This window comes from Sorex araneus, chromosome 3 (assembly GCF_027595985.1).
Source record: "Sorex araneus isolate mSorAra2 chromosome 3, mSorAra2.pri, whole genome shotgun sequence".
In the NCBI taxonomy this organism is placed as follows: Eukaryota; Metazoa; Chordata; class Mammalia; order Eulipotyphla; family Soricidae; genus Sorex; species Sorex araneus.
The window spans coordinates 36,696,004-36,715,995 of NC_073304.1; the positions used below are offsets into that span (position 1 = coordinate 36,696,004).

Below are 19,992 nucleotides of genomic sequence, written 5' to 3' on the forward strand. Positions count from 1 at the left end.
TGGGAATATGGCTCAAAGGTCTGGAGCACATGCTTTATATGCGGGAGCCCTGGGTTTGATGCTTTGGCACCACATGGTCCCCTAAGTGCTGCTGGAAGTAGTATGTGTGTGCCGTCCTCTTCCCCCCCCCCACCTCCTGCATATCCCCCAAGAACTTTTTATAGTATTTCCTTCAGTAGCCTCAGAGCATGAAATCATATTGTGTTAGTCTGTTATGGCTTACCTAGCATGTTATGAATTCTAACATGGTTCTTCTATGGCTCTTGGAACTTTTAAAAGACACCACATGTGGTCTTCCCTGTCCCTGGAGTCTGTTCTTGACTGATTTCTTTTAATTACTCTTGGAAGGGACTATTTATTAGTGTCAGGAGCTTGCAGTTTTTCTTCTGTGAAAACTAGGGATTACATTCATTTTGTTACTATCACCACATAAATAGTATATAGTGAAGTAGGTCAGGGTATGGTTAAAAAGAATGATGGAAATAATGGTAGCTTGAACTCAGCTGCTAAACTGTTCCTGTTGATCCTTAGCACGTAAAAGTAAGTGGACTAAGTGTTACTAGATCTTCTGATATATATATTTTTTCCCTAAAGAAGCTAGAATTTAGATTTTTGTTTGGGTTGCATAAAACATTCTGTGACCTTTACTTTTGAAAGCTTTCTTGTTTTTTATTTAAAAACTTGACTAGCCAGAGACTGGGGAGATGGCTCCAAAGGTTGGAATTCATTCTTTATATGGGGAAGTTCTGAGTTTGCTCCCTGGCATCACATGGCGCCATGGTCCCTCAGTACTGCCAGCTATTGCCCAAACTGCTCCCCCAACAAAGCATTCAAAAAAGATTTTGACTGATTCAATTTTATTGTAATTCCTGTTAAGTCTAGTTTTTCATGACCCAAGTCATTTATTTTCTATTTAGTCTAAAATCTTCACAGACAAACGTTCTCAGATTTATCAGAGATAGACAAGGTACACTTGTGTCTTTGGTAATGATGATTTTAGACATCCCGGTAGCTTGGTAACTGTCTTCTATAGATATGTAAGTAGGCTTGCCTAGATTGATGTTACAACTTTATTTTTCTCAGTAATTTTCATTTATTTTAGGACAGTTGGGGAAAAAATGGTGTGTGATTTCTGTCCTTCTCCTCCTTTAGACCAAAAACGATTTGCCAAACCTCGAATTATTACATTGGGTGGACTATGGTGGCAACAGTTTACCAACATATTTCTAAAGACTGCTCTCAACCACTTGAAAATCTGAAAAGCAGTCAGTGGTTGCTAAGAGACATACCCTCCAAGTATCCCCACAAACATATGTACTGCTGGAGATTGTTATTTAGTAATTTGTGTTTCACATTTGCAGTTATATATAGCTGAAGTTCCCTTAATTATCATGCAAATTATGCAAATCATCCAGCCAGTCCTTAAAAGTAACCTTTTGTTATTGTGCTTTAAAAAGCCAAGAAAACTTTGAACTGGACACAAACCAACCCATTTTAAAAAAGAAAAAAAAGGTCTAAATTAAAATAAATTTCATGAGGCCTTGCACCTCAGCTTGAATACAGAGGACTATTTTTCAAACAAGTTCCTTGACTATGTTAAAATGTTTATATTTCTTTTTGAGTCTGTAGCAAATAAAACGTTAGAGAGTTCATTTCTACCAGGATTTTTATCCTTCCCAACTAACAGTAAACCACCACACCCCATCCTGTTCAGCCTGTAACTCAAAAACCTTAAATAGGTTTTTATTGCTCTCCCTCCCGTGTCCATAGCCAGCTTCTTGGGCATGCAGCTTGTGCAGGGGAATAATACCCCTTGCTTAGAAGGGCCTTGAGCTTGATTTAATGCTTTGCGGTTGCTGTCTTGAAATTCTTACTAATCTTTGAACAAGGAGCATGGCGCTTTCATTGTACACTGAGCCCCTGTCTACAGCCCACTATAAGAGCATCATTATGTAGCACAACAGCTCCTTTTTTGAAATGCTGGCCAAATTGTTTGTCTTTAAGATTTAAATCACAAGGTTTTCTTGAATCATTAGAGAGTGAATGCTGGAGGGAGAAAAGAATGAACTTCTGTAGTTTGTGAGAAGAATATCTGTAATTAGGAAGAAAATTACAGCTTGTGAGTTGACAGTGTTTTTCATATTTGCACAACTTACACCTTTGAAAGCTGTATGCTGGATTGTCATAGGGGTCTTGAAGTTTAAATTCCTTGCTGGCAGCTTATAACAGGAAATCTTGTCTTCAGATCTCTTGGCCCCACTGTGTTTTCTGAGAGATCGCCTGTGGGTTGCCTCATCACCTCATCTCCTACAGTGACTCCTTTGGGTTCTAGAAAGTCACACTGCCATTGGTTCATCCTTGGTTCTTGAATCTGGGCTCTTTTCTTCACATGTGTTATTTGTTCAAGGTGAATATATTAGGAAAACATAAATATTCAGGTACAGTAGCTAAGGTTAAAAACAAAACTGGAAATATGGAAATCTGATTTTAGTTTGGATGAAATGAAAGTCAGACACTGATTTTATTATCTACTTGAGGGTTTTTGCATTCATTAAAGATTCTTTGTATGGAAAAGGGTGGGGGCAGTTATTTATTGTTGTGGAAAACAATCAGGTATTTAGTTTCAAGTCCTTAGCTCTTAATTAAATATTAAGACCTGCTAAATATTTTGAAGGTAATTTCTATCTAAAATTTTTAATACATGGTTTATAATGAAAAAATAGAAGTTTTACCCTATCCTTCCCCAACCCAGAATCTCATTCCCTAGAGATAATTCAGGATTTCTAGTGGTTTTGCATATTTATTTCCATATTTCTAACATTGTATCCTAAAACTGCTAATAGTTGGTTTTTAATTTTGGATCTTATCTATTCCTATTATAAGCCATGGTATGTCTCTTATTATATCTCTTTCCAATACAGTTATGTCATAAAATTTAATTAAATCCACTTGTAATGTTTGCATTAGTATGACTGTACTTGTTGTGCTTTGCTGAGGCACACATTAGGCTGCAATGCATTTCTTTTCTTTTGTTGACCTTCTCTTTTAGCCCCTGTTAATTAGAGTTGCTTTATTTTTCACTTGCTTGCTTTCCTCCCCATTGGTCACTGATTTCATACCTGCTTAGCACAAAACATACCTTTGTATGGCCCACATCAGCTAGTGCCGAGCTCCGGGTATTTCTTTATTTTTGCGGGACAGGGATTGAAGCCAGGGTCTCAAACATGTGAGGCAAGTGTTCTACTGCTGAACTACATCTCTGCCCCATGGGGATACGCTGTTCTTACACTTTCCTCCACTCTCAGTCTTTTTTCACCCAGCAAGTGCAGCATGTGAGTGAGTGCTGCTGGAAGCACTTTGGATTCATTATGTGGTTGATTTGCCAGCCGTGGCTTAAGATACTAGGTTCTAAGCTTGTATCCAGAATGGTCATTTGGGAACTTCCCTTTGCCCGATGTCTGGACTGTCTCTGCTTGCCTTTTCTCCCTCTCATATGTTGATGGAATACATTCTGTAGATCAGTATTTTTCAACCTTTTTTCCAGCTGTGGCCCGTTTCCAAGTTTGTTTCTTTCCTGTGCAATTGGCCCCTAGTCTCATGCTGGATATATCTAATTTCTCCCTGTGATGTTCTTGGAATATCCTTTGGGGGCACCAGGGGACACCTGGTTGAGAAATGCTGTTCTAGATGTTTCCTAAGAAAGCATGGAGATGTCAGTTTTGTGAGACATCGTCATCGTCATCATCCCGTTGATTGTTGAATTTCTCGAGCGGTCTCAGTAACGTCTCCATTCGTCCTAACCCTGAGATTTTAGAAGCCTCTCTTTACTTGTCCTTTCCAGTGGTGCCGCATTGGAGGCTCTTTCAGGGTCAGGGGAATGAGACCCATCATTGTTACTGGTTTTGGCATATGAGTACGCCAGGGGGAGCTTGTGAGGCTCTCCCATGTGGGCAGGAAACTGATAGCTTGCCAGGTTCTCCTAAAGGGAAAACTATGCTATAAGATGTCGCTTCCGGGAGCTTGGTTTTATAGTCTCTGGATGTTAGCTGTTGGTGGGATTACACGGTGCCAGGTGCGTTGGGTGTGACCGCCTAGCTACTGGAAAATGGGGAGTCTGGGAGAAAGAGGCCCAGTCTCCATCTGAGTAGGCTTGGTGGTCTCAGCCCTGGGTCCCACACACCTGGGTTCCTCTGCCAGTACCTTCATGCATGAGGCTTGTCCGAATGTGTGGAGAGGGGCCTTGAGCATGGGTGTGGCTAGGTTCCGGAGGTCTTCGGCCGAGGAAGCTCTGCTCGGGACCCAGAGAAACTGAAGCCCACCCCCTCCGAGGGTCCCTGGGGAAGACAGCCAGGCACTGGTGAGACATACTGCCAATAATATTTTTATTCTACCTACATAAATGACATTTTGACATGTAAAGGAACCCAGAGTCCCTTTGAAGTTTTAAGGAATTACTCTACTCTTCTCCAGTTTCCAGTGGTATTGAGACTTGCTCCAGCTAAACCCCATTAAATTGTATAGTGACTTATTTTCTCCATAAGCTTTTTTTTTTTTTTTTTTTAAATTTTATTGAATCACCATGTGGAGGGTTACATAGTTCTCAGGATTATGTCGGTTATACAGTTCTCAAACACCCTTCACTTCACCAGTGCCCATCTTCCATCACCAACCCCCCCAGTATACCTGCCGCCCCCTCCCACCTCCCCAGTCCCAACCCTTGCACATGATATGTTTCACTTCGTTTACGCCTTATTTCGATTACATTCCATGTTTCAACACACAACTCACTACCGTTGTTGGGGTTTCCCCCAAAAAAGAAAAGCAGTCCTATTGCCAAGGAGGCATTTGATAGTTCTCCATTGCTAAGAATATAGAGATATTAAGTCCCGCTGTTTGTTACATAGTTTTTCTTTTTCCCCCTTGCCCCGCGCCACCGAGTTCACGCCTGTTATTAGTAATCGCCACGCTGCCTGACAAGGGAAAAAAAAACCGAAAAGGATGGTTATTTCCCGTCATCAGCAGGCGTGGGGCTCTGGCTTAGTTGATAGACTTGTAGAGTATCTGCAAGCAGTCTCTGGAACCGAAGGTCTTGCGCTGGTATCGGCTCCGGCTCGAGATTCCACCAGCGTCCCGCTGTTCCTTGTACATAATTTTTCCCCTTATATCCCATTCCCACGCCACCAGGTCTGTTTGCTTAATGGACATCACACTGTAGTTGATGACACACCGCGTTTCTTCCCGAGAAAGAAGAAAATTTCTTCTCAGCCGGCGTGGGGATATAGCTTAGTTCAGTCTAGTGAGATGGCTACCACTTTGATTGCCTTCAATATTTCAGCAAAAGACTTACTATTAGGATCTCCCACAAAAGTCCGCCCCATTAGAAAGGAACCATTACATATTGCTCATACTAAGATGACATTAAGTCGCGAGGCCGCGGCAGCGGCCGCGCGGTTTTGGGTTTCTGTATAAAGTCCAGGGAAAGTACAACCAGAAATAACATCACTACAAACTTTTACCCTTTTATGGTGCTCATAAGATGGAGAAACCTAGAGAGAGGCTCGGCGTCTCCGTTTTGCGCTCAGGAAAACCGCGGCCCCTGCGCTGTGCTCAGGAGGGAGGAGTTGAGAGAGAGACAGGTTAAAAGAATTGGGGGATGCCCGGGTCCCACAGCTTCAGCACGCCGTGGGGTCTCTGGTCCCATGCCGGAATTAGTTCAGTGGGCTGCTTGGGGTCCGAGGGCGCTCCCTCGGGCCCTTCCATCATGCTCCTTCCGCAGCCGGGTCCAAAAGCTCTCCATAAGCTTTTGAAGTCTGCTGTTGTCCCCAGAGTCCAGAAGCTACAGAGAGCTGCATCTGAGTGTGTCTGTATTCATTTGTTGTTTCAACCCATATAAGACCCTGATGTGGGCTGAAACTTGCATCCTTCTGGAAAAGTGCTTTGGCATCTTCCTCACATCTCATAATTTTTTTTTGTCTCTATGCTCATTTGGAAAACCTATTTGTCATGTTTTTGATCTTCTGCATTGACCCTCTTGTTTTCTTACCTTTCTTATGCTTTAAACATTCTTGGTGTTTTGATTATACTTTTAGGGAGAGATTTTCTCATTTTAATGGTCCAATTTTCCTGAAAGTTTCATTTGCTTTATTTTTGAATTTTAATATTTTTGAATATTGTGCCTGCCCTTACTCCCTTCCTCTCTCCCTTCCTTCCTCCACCCTCCCTTTCTCCTCTTCTTTCTCTTTCATCTCTGTACCAAAGGTGTTCTATCCTGCTGAGCTAGATCCTGGCCCCTTATTTTTAATTTCTGAAAGTTCTTTTATACATTTTATCATCTATACTAACGTTTAGATTTTGATTTAGGGACACAGCATTTTATTTCTGAGTATGTTGTAAGTTTTTTAGTTATTATTATTATTATTTTTTAAGTCTTTACCCTCTCCCCTCTTCCCTCCTCTCTCCCTCCCACCCCCCCCCCCCACAGCAATGCATTGTGGCTATTAATTCTTCTGAGTTCCTTCTGATTGTTAACTTTGTTCTCTAACTTTAATGTTAGACTATATGGGTGATTTTTTTGGCGGGGAGTCACACCCTGCGAGGGGTTACTCCTGGTTCATGCACTCAGGAATTACTCCTGGCAGTGCTTGGGGGGACCATATGAGATGCTGAGAATCAACTGAGTTGGCTGTGTGCAAGGCAAACGCCCTACCCACTGTGCTATCGATATAGGCCCTGTGTGGTGATTCTTGACTTCATTCATGGGCTTAGTTACATGTTAGTTCTGACAAACTTGGGGTGGAGAGGAGACACAGCTGGCACATGTGACAGACATCTTACCATTTAATTAGGCATCTTCAGGCATATCTCAGGTGTTTCTTCTTGAGCAGTTACCCCCTAAGGGACCTTCTGATGGGCTGCCTCCTTAGCTTTGGGAGCACAGTCAGGGAGGGATCTGGTAAAGGTGTCAGCATGCTAGCTTTATTTAATCCCCTTATTTTCAGTAAGCGCTTTGCTTAACTGTGCACCTTGTCCCCAAGATTAGAGACTTACTTGTTCTTTCATTTTCCCCAAACTTTGTAAATCTTTTGTGTGCTCAATGGGACTAAGCATCTGGGAGGTCCTGGTACTCTTTCTACAAACTTTCAACCAGAGCTGTTTTTGCACCCATGCCATCAAATGTATCTGGTGCTTTCAGTTCTTAAGCCTTTTGAGAATTCTCTGGTGTGAATTGACTTGTTTCTTTTTGGCTTTCCTCCCTGCTGGTAGAATGGAAAAACACTTAGCAGAGTAGAGAAAGAGGAAACCTGAGATGGTTACTCCTTGCCACCCACTTTCCATCTTTGAAAAGTGTGTAAATTTGTCTGATCTGCTTTCCAGCTCTCTCTGTAGTGTGCAGATCTTCCCTTTTTATTCCTTTCCATTTATTTCAAGGAGGTTTTAAGAGAAGGGTTTCACTCTGCCATTCTCACTGGAGATCTGTCTCCCCTTTACATTTTTCGTGTCTTGTCTCACTGTAGATTTATTGTACCGTTCAAAGGAGGTTTCTTTGACCACATCACTACTTTTCAGGCCTGTTTGTTAGCTTTAGGAAGACTGGTTTTGTGAACTAGAAGTCAGCGTGTGGACAGGTCTGTCTTTGCTCTGTGATCATTGTGGAACTCTGAAGCGTCTTTGCTTATGAGCTGCTGTCCCATTGTAAGCCGCACCGCCCACTTGAGCGTGTACAGATGCTGGATTAGATTTGTTTGCTATTCTTAGTGGTAGTGGTGGAGGTCGGGGGAAGTGTTCTAAAACACATACTATATTGTTTTGGAAATCAGAGCTCATCTTATAATCTTCTTTTCTTGGCCTTTTTATTATAGTTCTCTTTCTTCTGTAATTCATAAAATCATCCAAAATATGTTCTGTAGAACAGAAGAGTAATTTGTAAAGAAAAATTAACTTATTCTTATATCACATTCTTTCTCATGTATGTCATATATGGCATGATATACATATGTATGTATTTATACATTTATATATATCTTTATAAATTATTCAAGGTAGGTGTGGTAATGCATTTTGTTTGAGAGCCTAATGAAAATGCTAGTTAAATGATTTCTCTTTGTTTTCACTAAACTCTTTAAATCAGTAATACATAAAGCTTAGTGAATTCAAACCTTGCTAATAATCTGCCCCCTCAAATTTTCTTTTATGTTAGTTGAAAATTACTCATTACACTTTTACATCACTTAAAAATAGAGACCTAATTAAAAAAATAGAACTCAAAAAGTAAATTGTTTCCATTAATAAAGAATGGGATGCGTATGCTAGAGATCTTATATCTTTCGTGCATGTAGTAGATAAGGGATGCTGAGCCTGTGGGGACTTTTACCTCCTGTAATAGAGGCAGATGCCTTTAATGCTTAGATTATTTCCAGTGGAAATGTATAAATAACTTGTTCATTGCTTTCCTTGTGGGTCTTAGGTTTGTTCACTAATGTGTGTATGCCCAGCAATAGGCCAGGACCTGGCCTGTACAGAGCTAGATTGATGATCTGATTAACTGAGGGAATGGCTACGTGGGCAGAGAGAGATGGCGGGTATTTTTAATAGGGTTTTTTTTTTTTTTTAGTGAAAGAAGTTATGTGTTATTGATTCTGCCACAACATTCTTCCCCTGCCTCTGTATCCTAATTTCTTCAAGGTCAATCTGGATGTCATTTCCTTTAGTTGCCTTCCTAATCAGTCTGCTTTTCCCCAATAGAGTAGATACTTCTGCTATATATTTTTACAGTATCTTTAACCACTTATCATCCTGTTAGTTTACTTGCATCTTTCATTAAAGCAAGATCTGTAAAGGCAGGTTGTATCTGACTTGCTAAATACTGTTTCTTTAACTTTTACCAGTGACTGGCTCTTATAGACATTAGGGTTAATTAAGATACTTATTTTTTGAATGAATGAATTGATGACCTTGTTCTGGAAGAAATTACAGCTCACTGCCAGTTTTTGAGGACTATTCTTTAGTTTTTACATCTGCCATTATTCAAAGGGCCATGTTTTTGGTCAATAGCCCATTTTTTGTTCAAAGGAAAGCATTAATTGAAAGTAGATCTTTATATTAGATTACTGCCCACTGAGTTATTCTTTGACTGGCTACCGTGGCTTCATGTCTAGTCCCCTGAAATTATGCTTAAGTATGTCTTGAGTAGTCTTTGGGGGGCGGGGTGGGGAGGGTGTGAGTGGGATGGGATGAGTAGGGCTGTCTGTGATCATTTGAATGCTCTTTATATGCTCTTGAAGTGTTTGCTATAAAGTTAACATTAGAATAATGAGTTTTGATTTATTGCACTAATAATGATGTGTGAAGAACCCAATAAAGTTCAAGCCAGTCTCCAAGTTTCTCTTCAGTCAGAGGAACCTGCCCTTTGTTGTTTAAAGAAAAAGTGCTTTATTACAGTATAAAAACAATAATATGAAAAATGTTGTAAACCAAATTATCTTAATAAAAAGTAATAAATGGGGGAAAGAGAGGAGAAGAGGGGGGGAGTTGAGAAAATTAAAATATAAGTATTCGTAGAACTGCTTTGGCAGATAATGGTAAAACTTTCATGCGGGTGTTTTTAAATATTTTTATATCTAGCACAGCAAGGAATCTAAAAATATTTTTGTAGGGGCCAACTCTGGCAATACTGACCTAGTCGGGTGGTAATTAGGAGTCATTAGGACCACCCCAGTAATTTGAGAGTGAGGGGAAAAGCTGTCCCTGGGGATGGAACTGAGGGCTTTGAACATGCTCCCTTGGACTCCACCGCCACTTGAGCTATCTTCCTGAGTCTGAAAATATTTTTTTGTGAAAAAGAACTTTATGGAGATATAATTAAATTAGTCTTTTTGAAGTTTACAGCTCCGTGTTTGTTTTTCAGCTTGCTTACAAAGTGGGATAATGTCACAACCATATAATTGTGGAACATTTTTGTCATCCTCAAAAGAAATGCCATACTCATTTGCCATACTTCTTAATTTCCTATCTTTATAGATTTGCCTATTTAAGATATATTCATATGCATATGAACTATATGGATTTCCATATTAATAGGATCAGATAATCTGTGACCCTTTGTGCATGGTGGCTTTTGCTTAGCATCATATTTGAAAGGCGCATTTATGGGGTGAAATTTCAGTCTTTTATTTCTCTGAATGATGGATTATGGTCCATTGTATCACATTTTGCTTATTTATTAGTTGATGGACATTTGGGTTGTTTTCATCTTTGGCTGTTACAAATAATGTTGGTTTCAACATTCATATATATATGAATTGTGTGTATATATATATATATATATATATATATATATATATACATACACAATTTTCCACTTACATGTTTTTGTATTACCAGGATTCAGTTATTCACTTTTAAGTTATAAATGACAGAAATCTCTGTATACATACATAGAGAATTGCAAATAATCACTGTGATGAATATTTACAAAATGAGCACACTATATAGCAAAAATCAAGATCTAGAAAGAGTACATTGCCAATATCATAGGGCCTTTTTTTATACTTTTTCTGATTTAAGTTGTTTCATTAACTTGTATGCTCTGGTGTTGCAAAAGGCTTAGTTAACTGTAAACTCCAAATATAGGTAGCCCAATGTAGTTGTTGAGAGAATGGACTCTAAAAAAGAGCTTGCTGATTGCCTGGGTTCCGTTCTTAGCTCTACGACTTACTTACTTCCTGTGAGATTGTGGTAGTAAGTGGTAGAGTCAATATCTCAAAGTTAACATCTCTAGACCCCATTTTTTTCTTGTCTGTACAGTTGTTACAACATTGCTCATAGGGAGTATTAATATAAGTAGATTACTTATCAGTCATGTGATGTATGTTATCTATTATTACAGTTACTATTACTAATATGCCCTTTAACTGACATCATATAGTTTCCCTAAACTAGCACTGTGCTTGGCACATAATCGAAGCTCAGTAGTTTGGCGGGGGGAGGGTAAGGAGTATAGCCAATGGGGATCAGGGGCCATTCTGGCCCTCTGATCAGAAGTGACCCCTGGAGGTGCTCAGAGGACCATCTGTGATGTTGGGGATTTGACAGGGTCACAGCCCCATGCAAAGCAAGCATCTGACCCCGTGTTACTTCTCCAACCATATAAATATGCACGCTCGAACACACACACACACACACACACACGCACACACGCACGCACGCGCGAGTTTGAGCCACATCTAGCTACATGTTCAAGAAAACTTTTGGTCCAGGAATAGAGTAGGTCAGTTGTATACAAGGCAAGTACCTTAATTACTGTACTGTCGCTCTGGTACCTCATTAAGTTTTTGAGGATAGAATTGAAGGATTTTAAATAATGAATGCCAGAACTTCTGAAACATCTGTTCAGTGTTATTCTTTCTTTCATTTACAACAGCTTTTGGAACTTTTTGACAGTGAAGACCCTAGAGAACGGGACTACTTAAAAACAGTCTTACACAGAATTTATGGCAAGTTTCTTGGTCTTAGAGCATTTATCCGAAAACAGATTAACAATATTTTTCTAAGGTAAGTGGAAGGAGTGAGGAAGAAGAAGCACAGTTGGTGATTTTGTACAGATTTTAAGTAAACCTTAACTATTTAAACACTTATTTTTACTTCTTCAAAGGTTTGTTTATGAAACAGAACACTTCAATGGTGTAGCTGAATTGCTGGAAATATTAGGAAGGTAAGCACATGTTTAGCTAACTAAACTCAAGAGATTTCCATTCTGTAAATTTCAGGTTCAGGTGACAAAGGGAAATGCTCATCTAGATCTCTTGCTGTATGTACATCAGGTCATCTATTTTGCACTTAGTGTGTTTCCCATTTGACTGCAAAATACTCTTTTCTTGTTCCACAGTTTGGCATTGCTGATTTTACCTGAATGATGGAAAAAGCTAACATTCTATTCATTGCTATTTTGCTATATATATACTAACATAATATATTTATATGCATTCAGGCCATTTACTTCAAACATCTTACTCTTACTCGTTTCTAAGCTACCTATAGATTGACATTTTTAAAGGAGCCATGTATCCAGGAGTAGTTCTTGAACAGCTGCTGCTAGCTGAAGTGAAATGAATTGGAAAGAGACAGCTGTTGTGTAGGTTTCTAGACACAGGGAGACCAGGGTAACTGGATGATGTGATTACTTAGTCTTTCCTGCTAACAGGAGTCATATTTTTCTCTTGGGAACTTCTATTGGCTGGGTTCTGTATGCATAAATAATTTCTTCTTCTTCTTCTTTTTTTTTTTTTTTTTTGGTCTGAGTAGAGATTTCAGGAATGAGAAGGAATGATGAAATTAGAAGAACCATAAGTGAGCAAGGCAGGCAAATCATTTGGGGGACGGAAACGAGGAAAGAAAAAATACTGATTCAAAAGGTTTTGGGAACCATCTAGCTCAGCGTAGGAGCAAGGGAAGCCATTGCTGGGAGATCATGAGTGAATTTTCTCTTAAATTTCTTCCTCAAATTTATTCTTAATAAGCAATCTTGAATACTACTGCAGTGTGCTGTGGGTTGTTCAGAATCAAACAGAAACTGAGTCAAGATTTTATCTGATCTCACTAAGAGGTTTGAGCTTAACTTGTTGTGATAGCATTGCTAATTCATGTCTCTTTTCTTTTTTCCTAGTATTATCAATGGCTTTGCTTTACCTCTTAAGGCAGAACACAAACAGTTTCTGGTGAAAGTGTTGATCCCTTTACACACTGTCAGGAGCTTATCACTCTTCCATGCCCAGGTAGAGTTTTTCACAATTACTTTTGGTAGCAGAATAAAAATTGAAAACTTAATGTTGCTTTGATATTGATATTTACCTTAGTGGGGGCAGGGGGAAGGCTTGTTAAAGTGAAACACTGCCCAAGGAAAATGAAAAACTGCATATTATTTTCTATGCTTAGGAAAATCAGGGGACTGTTTTAAGTGGGAAAAGCATTTGTTTAGTCATCACATTTTACAGAGCACTTGGATGACTTGTACAGTTTACAAAATTATATGTTGAACATGTGGTGATTATTAAAATGTATGTGGGCTTTCCCATTTGTACTTTGGACATGTTGTAATCATATCTGAATGTTCATAAATATCTATGTTCCTCTCAGTTTGTGTTAGTCTAGGTATTGCCCCTCCCTCTTCTAGTTCATTTACCATTTCTTCCTCATTTTATGTACACAGATACTTTTACAATTGAATAAATTAATAGTTTTTACATCTTTCCATTTTTAGCCTTCATTTCTTTCAAAAGCGTACCATGTCTTATCCCCACTCTAATTTCTGTGTTAATAGTGCCATGCATGATAAGCATGTCACTAGCAGGTAGGGAAATGATCTAGTCACATTTTCATTTTAATTTTTCAACCCTTTGACTCCCCCACCTCCTTAATGGGAAAGTTTTGAGTTTCATGGAAATATAAATTCTTCAGAAGAATGTTCCTCTTCAGTTGGGAAATTCTGTGTTTCAAGGAAAAATTAATCCATATGTTCTTAATTTAGAATGCCATCAGTATACTTTGAAAGAGTTGATTTCTTGTCCAACAATCTTTACTATCCCCTTTATAAATCTTGTCTCTAGTTTTTGAAACAGATATCGCATTTCCTGGCCATTTAAAATAAGTTTTGGGGGCATATGAGGGTTTGGATTACAGCCAGTAGTCCTAGGGGCAACTCCCAGCATGATGCTCAAGGCTTGCTCCTGGCAGTGTTCAGGAGACAATTAATGCCAGGGATCCAACCTGGGGCTCCTGCATGCAAAGCACACATGTAGCCCTTTGAGGCCCTTAAAATTATTCTTCCCAGGGCTGAAGTGATAGCACTGCAGGTAGGGTGTTTGCCTTGCACGTGGTCGACCCAGGTTCGATTCCCAGCATCCCATATGGTCTCCTGAGCACCGCCAGGAGTAATTCCTGAGTACAGAGCTAGGAGTATCCCCTGTGCATTGCCGGTGTAACCCAAAAAGCAAAAAATAAAATAAAATAAAATATTCTTCCTTACAACAGTTTGCATCAGATTTCTTCACATTTCTTCAGATTCTAACCATACCAGTACATCCTTTGATCTCATCAAGAAACTGCTTTACTGCATTTCAGTTAGTGAGCAAAGTTTTTTACAAATGCCTCCTTCTCATCTGAGGCTCTTCTGAACTAAAACTCAGTACTGCTGATGCTAGTGATGGGAAGCCCATAGTCTGGGCGGAACATGTAACTGGTTTCTGTCTAAATATACCAAGTGTGGGATTTCATCTCTGCTTTTCATTAGTTTGATACTTCATGTTCTGTTACTCTTAAAGAAAACTCCCCCTGGAGTCTTATTAATGTCAACCTTTGGCTTGAAAAAGTAGCTTTTTTATATATATTTCTTTATATACATAATATTTTTGAAGAGAATTGAATGTGAAATTTTTCAAGCCAGAGTCTGGAAACTTTTAGGAAGTTTTAATATGTCTTTGGAACCTTTTGTATATAGAATTTCCAATTTTGCCTTTCATATTTTTCCTTTTCCAGCTGGCATATTGCATAGTACAGTTTCTGGAGAAAGATCCTTCACTCACAGAACCTGTAAGTGCTTTTCCCATCCTTTCAAAAAATTTAGTAGGACCAGTTTTCATGAAAGTGGATATAAAATTGAGTGCCATTCGTTTTTCTCTTTTACATTTTAGGTTATTAGGGGATTAATGAAATTTTGGCCCAAAACATGTAGTCAAAAAGAGGTAAGTGCTTCATTTCCATGTATTAATAGCTTCCAAAGTACTTTGCCGAGTGCCAGTCACTGAGCTACTAAATACTAAACATACTTAAAAATGAATGCCTAATCTGCACCTTGGATCTGAAAGGCAGGACTATAAATACTCTTTTTTTTACTAGTTATGAAATTGATGGTTGTGTGGTTAAATAGACTCCTGGAGTACAATAAGCCAGAACCTGCCTCTTTTTTTTTTTGCATTGTTTTGGGGGTCCCACCCAGTGATGCTTAGGAACTCTCTCTGGCTCTCTGCTCAGTATTGACCCCTGGCGGTGTTTGGCAAACCATATGTGGTGCTGGGAATTGGAATCTGGGTCCGCTATGTGCAAGGCAAGCACCTTAGACCCTGTTCTGTCCTCTAGCCCAAACCTGCCTCCTTCATTCCTCAGTCCTGTTGTCGCTATGCTGCTCGGCCTAAGAAGGCCCAAGTCAGCCCCTAGCATGTGTCCTACTGTCCTGCTCTCTTGCTGTCACCTTCCTAGTATCTTTCTTCTCTGATACAGAGGTTTTGCTGTCACTCTCGATGGATGCTAAAGCAACCTGCCCAAATACCCACATAGTGTAGATGTCATCTCACTGTGCACAACATTACAATATGTAAAACTAAACAGACATTTAGTTTCAGTTGTCCTCAAGTGGCTCTTGAAATCTCTGATCTCCAGTCATTTGTACTTTTGCTGAGATCCACTGGGCATTGCCATGTGGTTGTTGGGCAGGAGTGCATCTCTTTAACTCGAAGGTGAACCTCACTGGGCACTGATTTTATACTCTTCAGCATCAGGAATCATGTGGAAAATGGCCCAGAAAAAAAGATCAGCTGTTGGTTTTACTTTGGGGAAGAACATACTCTGTTTCCAGATATATTGCTATAACAGAAACATCCTCAAGTCAGCTTCAGTTCTCCAGTATCCTACTATATACAATTTCTGAGTATCATCTCACTTCTTAGTACCTGTTGGGTAACATTGAGCTATGCCTTGCTGCCGACAGGCATCTCAAGATCTGAATTTATTTTCATTTATCATATTTTAATTCATAGTTGAGGGTTTTTTCTCTTTTTTTGGTGTTTTGACTTTTTGGTTCACACCCAACGTTGCACAGGGGTTACTCCTGGCTCTTGCACTCAGGAATTACTCCTGGCGGTGCTTGGGGCACCATAAGGAATGCAGGGAATCGAACCCAGGTCGGCCCCGTGCAAGGCAAGTGCCCTGTGCTATTGCTCCAACCCCATAGTTGAGTTTTTTAAGATAATTATTTCTTCATAACTTAAGCCAGTTACTAGTTTTCATTTCTCAGTTTTTCACCATACTCAATAGCGGATGACTGGGCCATTGATTTGGGTGCACTTTGTCATCAGAAAGCTGTTTTATTTTGCTTTGGGGTTTTGGGTCACAGGCAGTCATGCCCAGGGCTTACCCCTAGTTCTCTATTCAGGGATCACTTCTTACAGGGCTTAGGGAACCATTAGGAGGTGCCAGGGAGAGAACCTGGGTTGACCATGTGTGGGGCAAGTGCTTTACCAATCTCTCTGGCTCTAAAGCTTTGTTTCTTGAGGTGTATGCTGCACAGGCCATGAGATTCACTGCTTAGTAATGAGCCATTTTGCCTCTGTGCATGTGTGCATGTTTGTGTGTGTGTGTGTGTGTGTGTGTGTGTGTGTGTGTGTGTGTGTGTGTGTGTGTGTGTGTGTGTAGAAATGGGTTCGCATGGTTGATGGTTTATATTGGTACCTCTGTGTGGATGAACCTGCATGTGTGGGGCAAGTGCTTTACCAATCTCTCTGGCTCTAAAGCTTTGTTTCTTGAGATGTATGCTGCACAGGCCATGAGATTCACTGCTTAGTAATGAGCCATTTTGCCTCTGTGCATGTGTGCATGTTTGTGTGTGTGTGTGTGTGTGTGTGTGTGTGTGTGTGTGTGTGTGTGTGTGTGTGTGTGTGTGTGTGTGTGTGTGTGTGTGTGTAGAAATGGGTTCGCATGGTTGATGGTTTATATTGGTACCTCTGTGTGGATGAACCTGCCCTCTTCTGACTTCCTGACTTTCGGTGTTCTATTAATGGCGTATCCTAGAGACCCACCTAGCACATAGCAGAGGCTGTAAACATTTGATAAAAATCTGTGTGTGCGCTCTGGACTTTGGTATGTTATCCATGCAGCAGGACTACACACCACTGTTTAAAAATAAGAGTGACGGGGCTGGAGAGATAGCACAGCGGGTAGGGCGTTTGCCTTGCACGCGGCCGACCCGGGTTCAAATCCCAGCATCCCATATGGTCCCCTGAGCACGGCCAGGGGTAATTCCTGAGTGCAGAGCCAGGAGTAACCCCTGTGCATCGCCAGGTGTGACCCAAAAAGCCAAAAAAAAAAAAAAATAAGAGTGAGGTGGGGAGACAGCTATGTTAATACCTGGAGGGGAGAGTCACAGGAAACAGCTTCTCCCTGGGGACCTCAATGTCGGTGTATATTTGTCTTTTTTTGTGTCATTGGTAAGAGTGCAGAGTACCTTTCTCAAGGTAAGTAAAATCAGATTTTCAGCACCATAGGAAACTTATTCTTAACATTTTGGTGAATTCTTTGTAAAGTGAACATCTAATATGAGATAATGCCTGATTAGTTCAATTTTTATTTTGTTTTATTTAAACCATTAATCCTCATTATTTATATATATATTTTTTAATGAAGTGCTGCCTGACGTTTTGTGTTTTTCATGTACTTGCAGGTCATGTTCCTTGGGGAACTGGAAGAAATATTGGATGTGATTGAACCTTCACAATTTGTTAAAATTCAAGAACCTTTGTTTAAACAAATTGCCAAGTGTGTATCTAGCCCCCATTTTCAGGTTCGTAATAATGAGTGCATGAATCAGGGTGCTCGTATAACGTGTTGCTTGCATACAAATTTTACTTATGTTGAAACAAATGTCATGGACCTAGCTAGCTACCTTTTGACTTCATGGTGCAGTAATTGGAGTAAGCACGTTGCTCTCGAGCCCCCACTGTGGGCGCACCTGTGAGGCTTCTTTCCGCTCACTCCATTCCCACTGGACCACCCTATAAGCAGGGTTTCTACACGTGTCAGCAGTGAAGTTCTGGAGCTGGGGCAGTAGTACAGCATGTAGGCATTTGCCTTGTGCACTACTGGGTTTGGGCCAAAAACCAAATCAAAAAACCAAAACAATGAAATGCAGACTGGCAAAGCAACTGATCTTGAGTTGCTGAATTAAAGGTTCTGAGAGTCTGTTATAGACCATGATAAAGTTTAAACGAGCACTCATTTTCTGTACTGTGCTAGATGCTTTATATCATTATTTCTACACCTAAATGTCTTATGAATATTGTACCCTTTTTAGATTAAAAGAAAAAAAGAGGCACAATGTTCAGGGGGAGGCACAGGAATCAGGGGTACATGCAAAGCATGCATCTGACCCAGGCTTTATCCCTGGCATTGCACACCTCCTTCTCATCACTCACCCCTACTTCTCCCCAGGATTACTGGGTCTAGCCTGGGCAGCACTGCTGATGTGGTTCTGGTGGTCCTTGGCACTGCAGGCTCTTAGCAGTGCTACATTCTTAGGCTCTGGTGTGGCCTGGCTAGCTGAATATCACCAGAGCACTGCTTGGAAGGCACCCCTCCCACTGCAAAAGAAGTTAGGCTGTTAGGCTTAGAGAATGATTTGCTCCAGCTCTCAGGGTTAATGGGAGTGGAGTCACTGGGCATTTTGCTTTTTGTGAAAACTGGGGACTTTCCCATGGCACTGCTCTGCCGCCTGGTGGCTGCTCTGGGATAATACAAAGAAGGTGAACCGGAGCAGCCTTTGAGACCTTGATGTAGCACTGTGGAACCCATACAGTAAGACAGGGGTGGCTGAGGGTGGGGGTGGGGTGGGATCGGGATCTGGCATAAAAAAAAAATTAGTTTATTTATTTATTTTTCCTGTCTCACCAAAGGTCCAAAGTGGCTTGGCGGCCAGAGAGCTACTATAGGGGTTAAGGCACCTGCCCTACATGTAGCCCATCCCAGTTTTATCTCTGATACCACATGGCCCCGTGGGATTTGCCAGGGAATTGCCAGAATAGCCTGGGTAACCCCTGTCACTGCAGGTCCAAGCAGCACTGTGTCCCTGGACCTTGTATTGAGCTGCTGGCCTGCTTGACTGGGAATTGCTGGGCGTGAGCCCCGGGCTTCTGCTGCCTTCTCCTTTTGTCCCCCAGTTGTTTCTTTATATGCTACTTTTTAATTTGCAGTTCCTGTTCAGATTGTACTGTAGTTGATAGCACAGACCCCCCTTCCTTCCCCACACCACACACTGCTAACATGGTACACTTGGTGTTGAGTTTTTTTCCCTGATTTGTCATTTTCCTTTAGTTAATGGTTAACTAGCTTTGTTATCTTAATCTTTAAGTTAAAGACATGTCAGAATGCCAAGGTGGTGACCTTATGACAGTCTCGTGGTGATTCTCTCCCTCCCTCTCTCCCTCTTTCTCTCTCTCTCTCTCATTCTCACATACATACACACACATGCTCATGCACTGCCCTCCCCCCACCCCCCAAAAAAGGAGCAGGAAAACCAGTACATGAACCATATTATACTCTTATAGTATAGGATGGATTTTTTAAAAATTGCTGAGTACTTATATAATTTGATATTTCACACAGGCATTTAATGCTCAATTCTCTGGGTTTGTATTATTTTTCAGTTTGTGTCAGATGTATCATAGAGCCAAGGAGTAGGAATCTCTTTTAAAATGAATATCACTTGGAAGCCTTAAGATCGTTTGATGTTAAGAAGCTTTAAAATACCTCCACCTAGATGGCTTATAAACAAAAGAAACTTATTTCTTACAGGACAGAGTCTGGAAGTCCAAGATTTCAACACCAGTGTAGTTGTATGGAGGCAGTGTTCTATGTCGTATTTCTTGTTACGTCCTTTAGTGGTGGGGAACTGGGGCTCTTTTCTAAGCCTGCTCCTGAGGGTTCCACTGATAGGCCTGAAGTTTCTTCCAAAGGCCCCACCTAATAGTACCTTCCTTACAACATACACATTTTGGAGGAGTTGGGGTGGCAAATATTAAGACAATTGTAGGCTTCCATAATAAAACATTGCACTGAGTAGTGCTTCTATCCTGGTGTTGCTTTGCGTGTACAGTGCCTTTCCTCATTAAGGGACATTGCTGGTTACTGACTTCTGTGTTTACCCTTGACAAAGAGATGGACGTTATGATACTC

At 40.6% G+C, this 19,992-nt stretch overlaps 1 protein-coding gene across 2 annotated transcripts in view; it reads left to right on the plus strand.

Annotated features, from left to right (window-relative positions):
• Window positions 1-19,992, plus strand: part of PPP2R5E (protein phosphatase 2 regulatory subunit B'epsilon) — a 163,428-nt gene that overhangs the window by 129,158 nt on the left and 14,278 nt on the right. For both annotated transcript variants that reach the window (XM_004612367.2, XM_004612366.3), the window contains exons 6-11: window positions 11,420-11,550; window positions 11,651-11,710; window positions 12,662-12,770; window positions 14,530-14,583; window positions 14,685-14,735; window positions 17,486-17,605. In XM_004612367.2, the coding sequence (XP_004612424.1) occupies window positions 11,420-11,550; window positions 11,651-11,710; window positions 12,662-12,770; window positions 14,530-14,583; window positions 14,685-14,735; window positions 17,486-17,605 (525 nt within the window). The remainder of the gene's footprint in view (window positions 1-11,419; window positions 11,551-11,650; window positions 11,711-12,661; window positions 12,771-14,529; window positions 14,584-14,684; window positions 14,736-17,485; window positions 17,606-19,992) is intronic.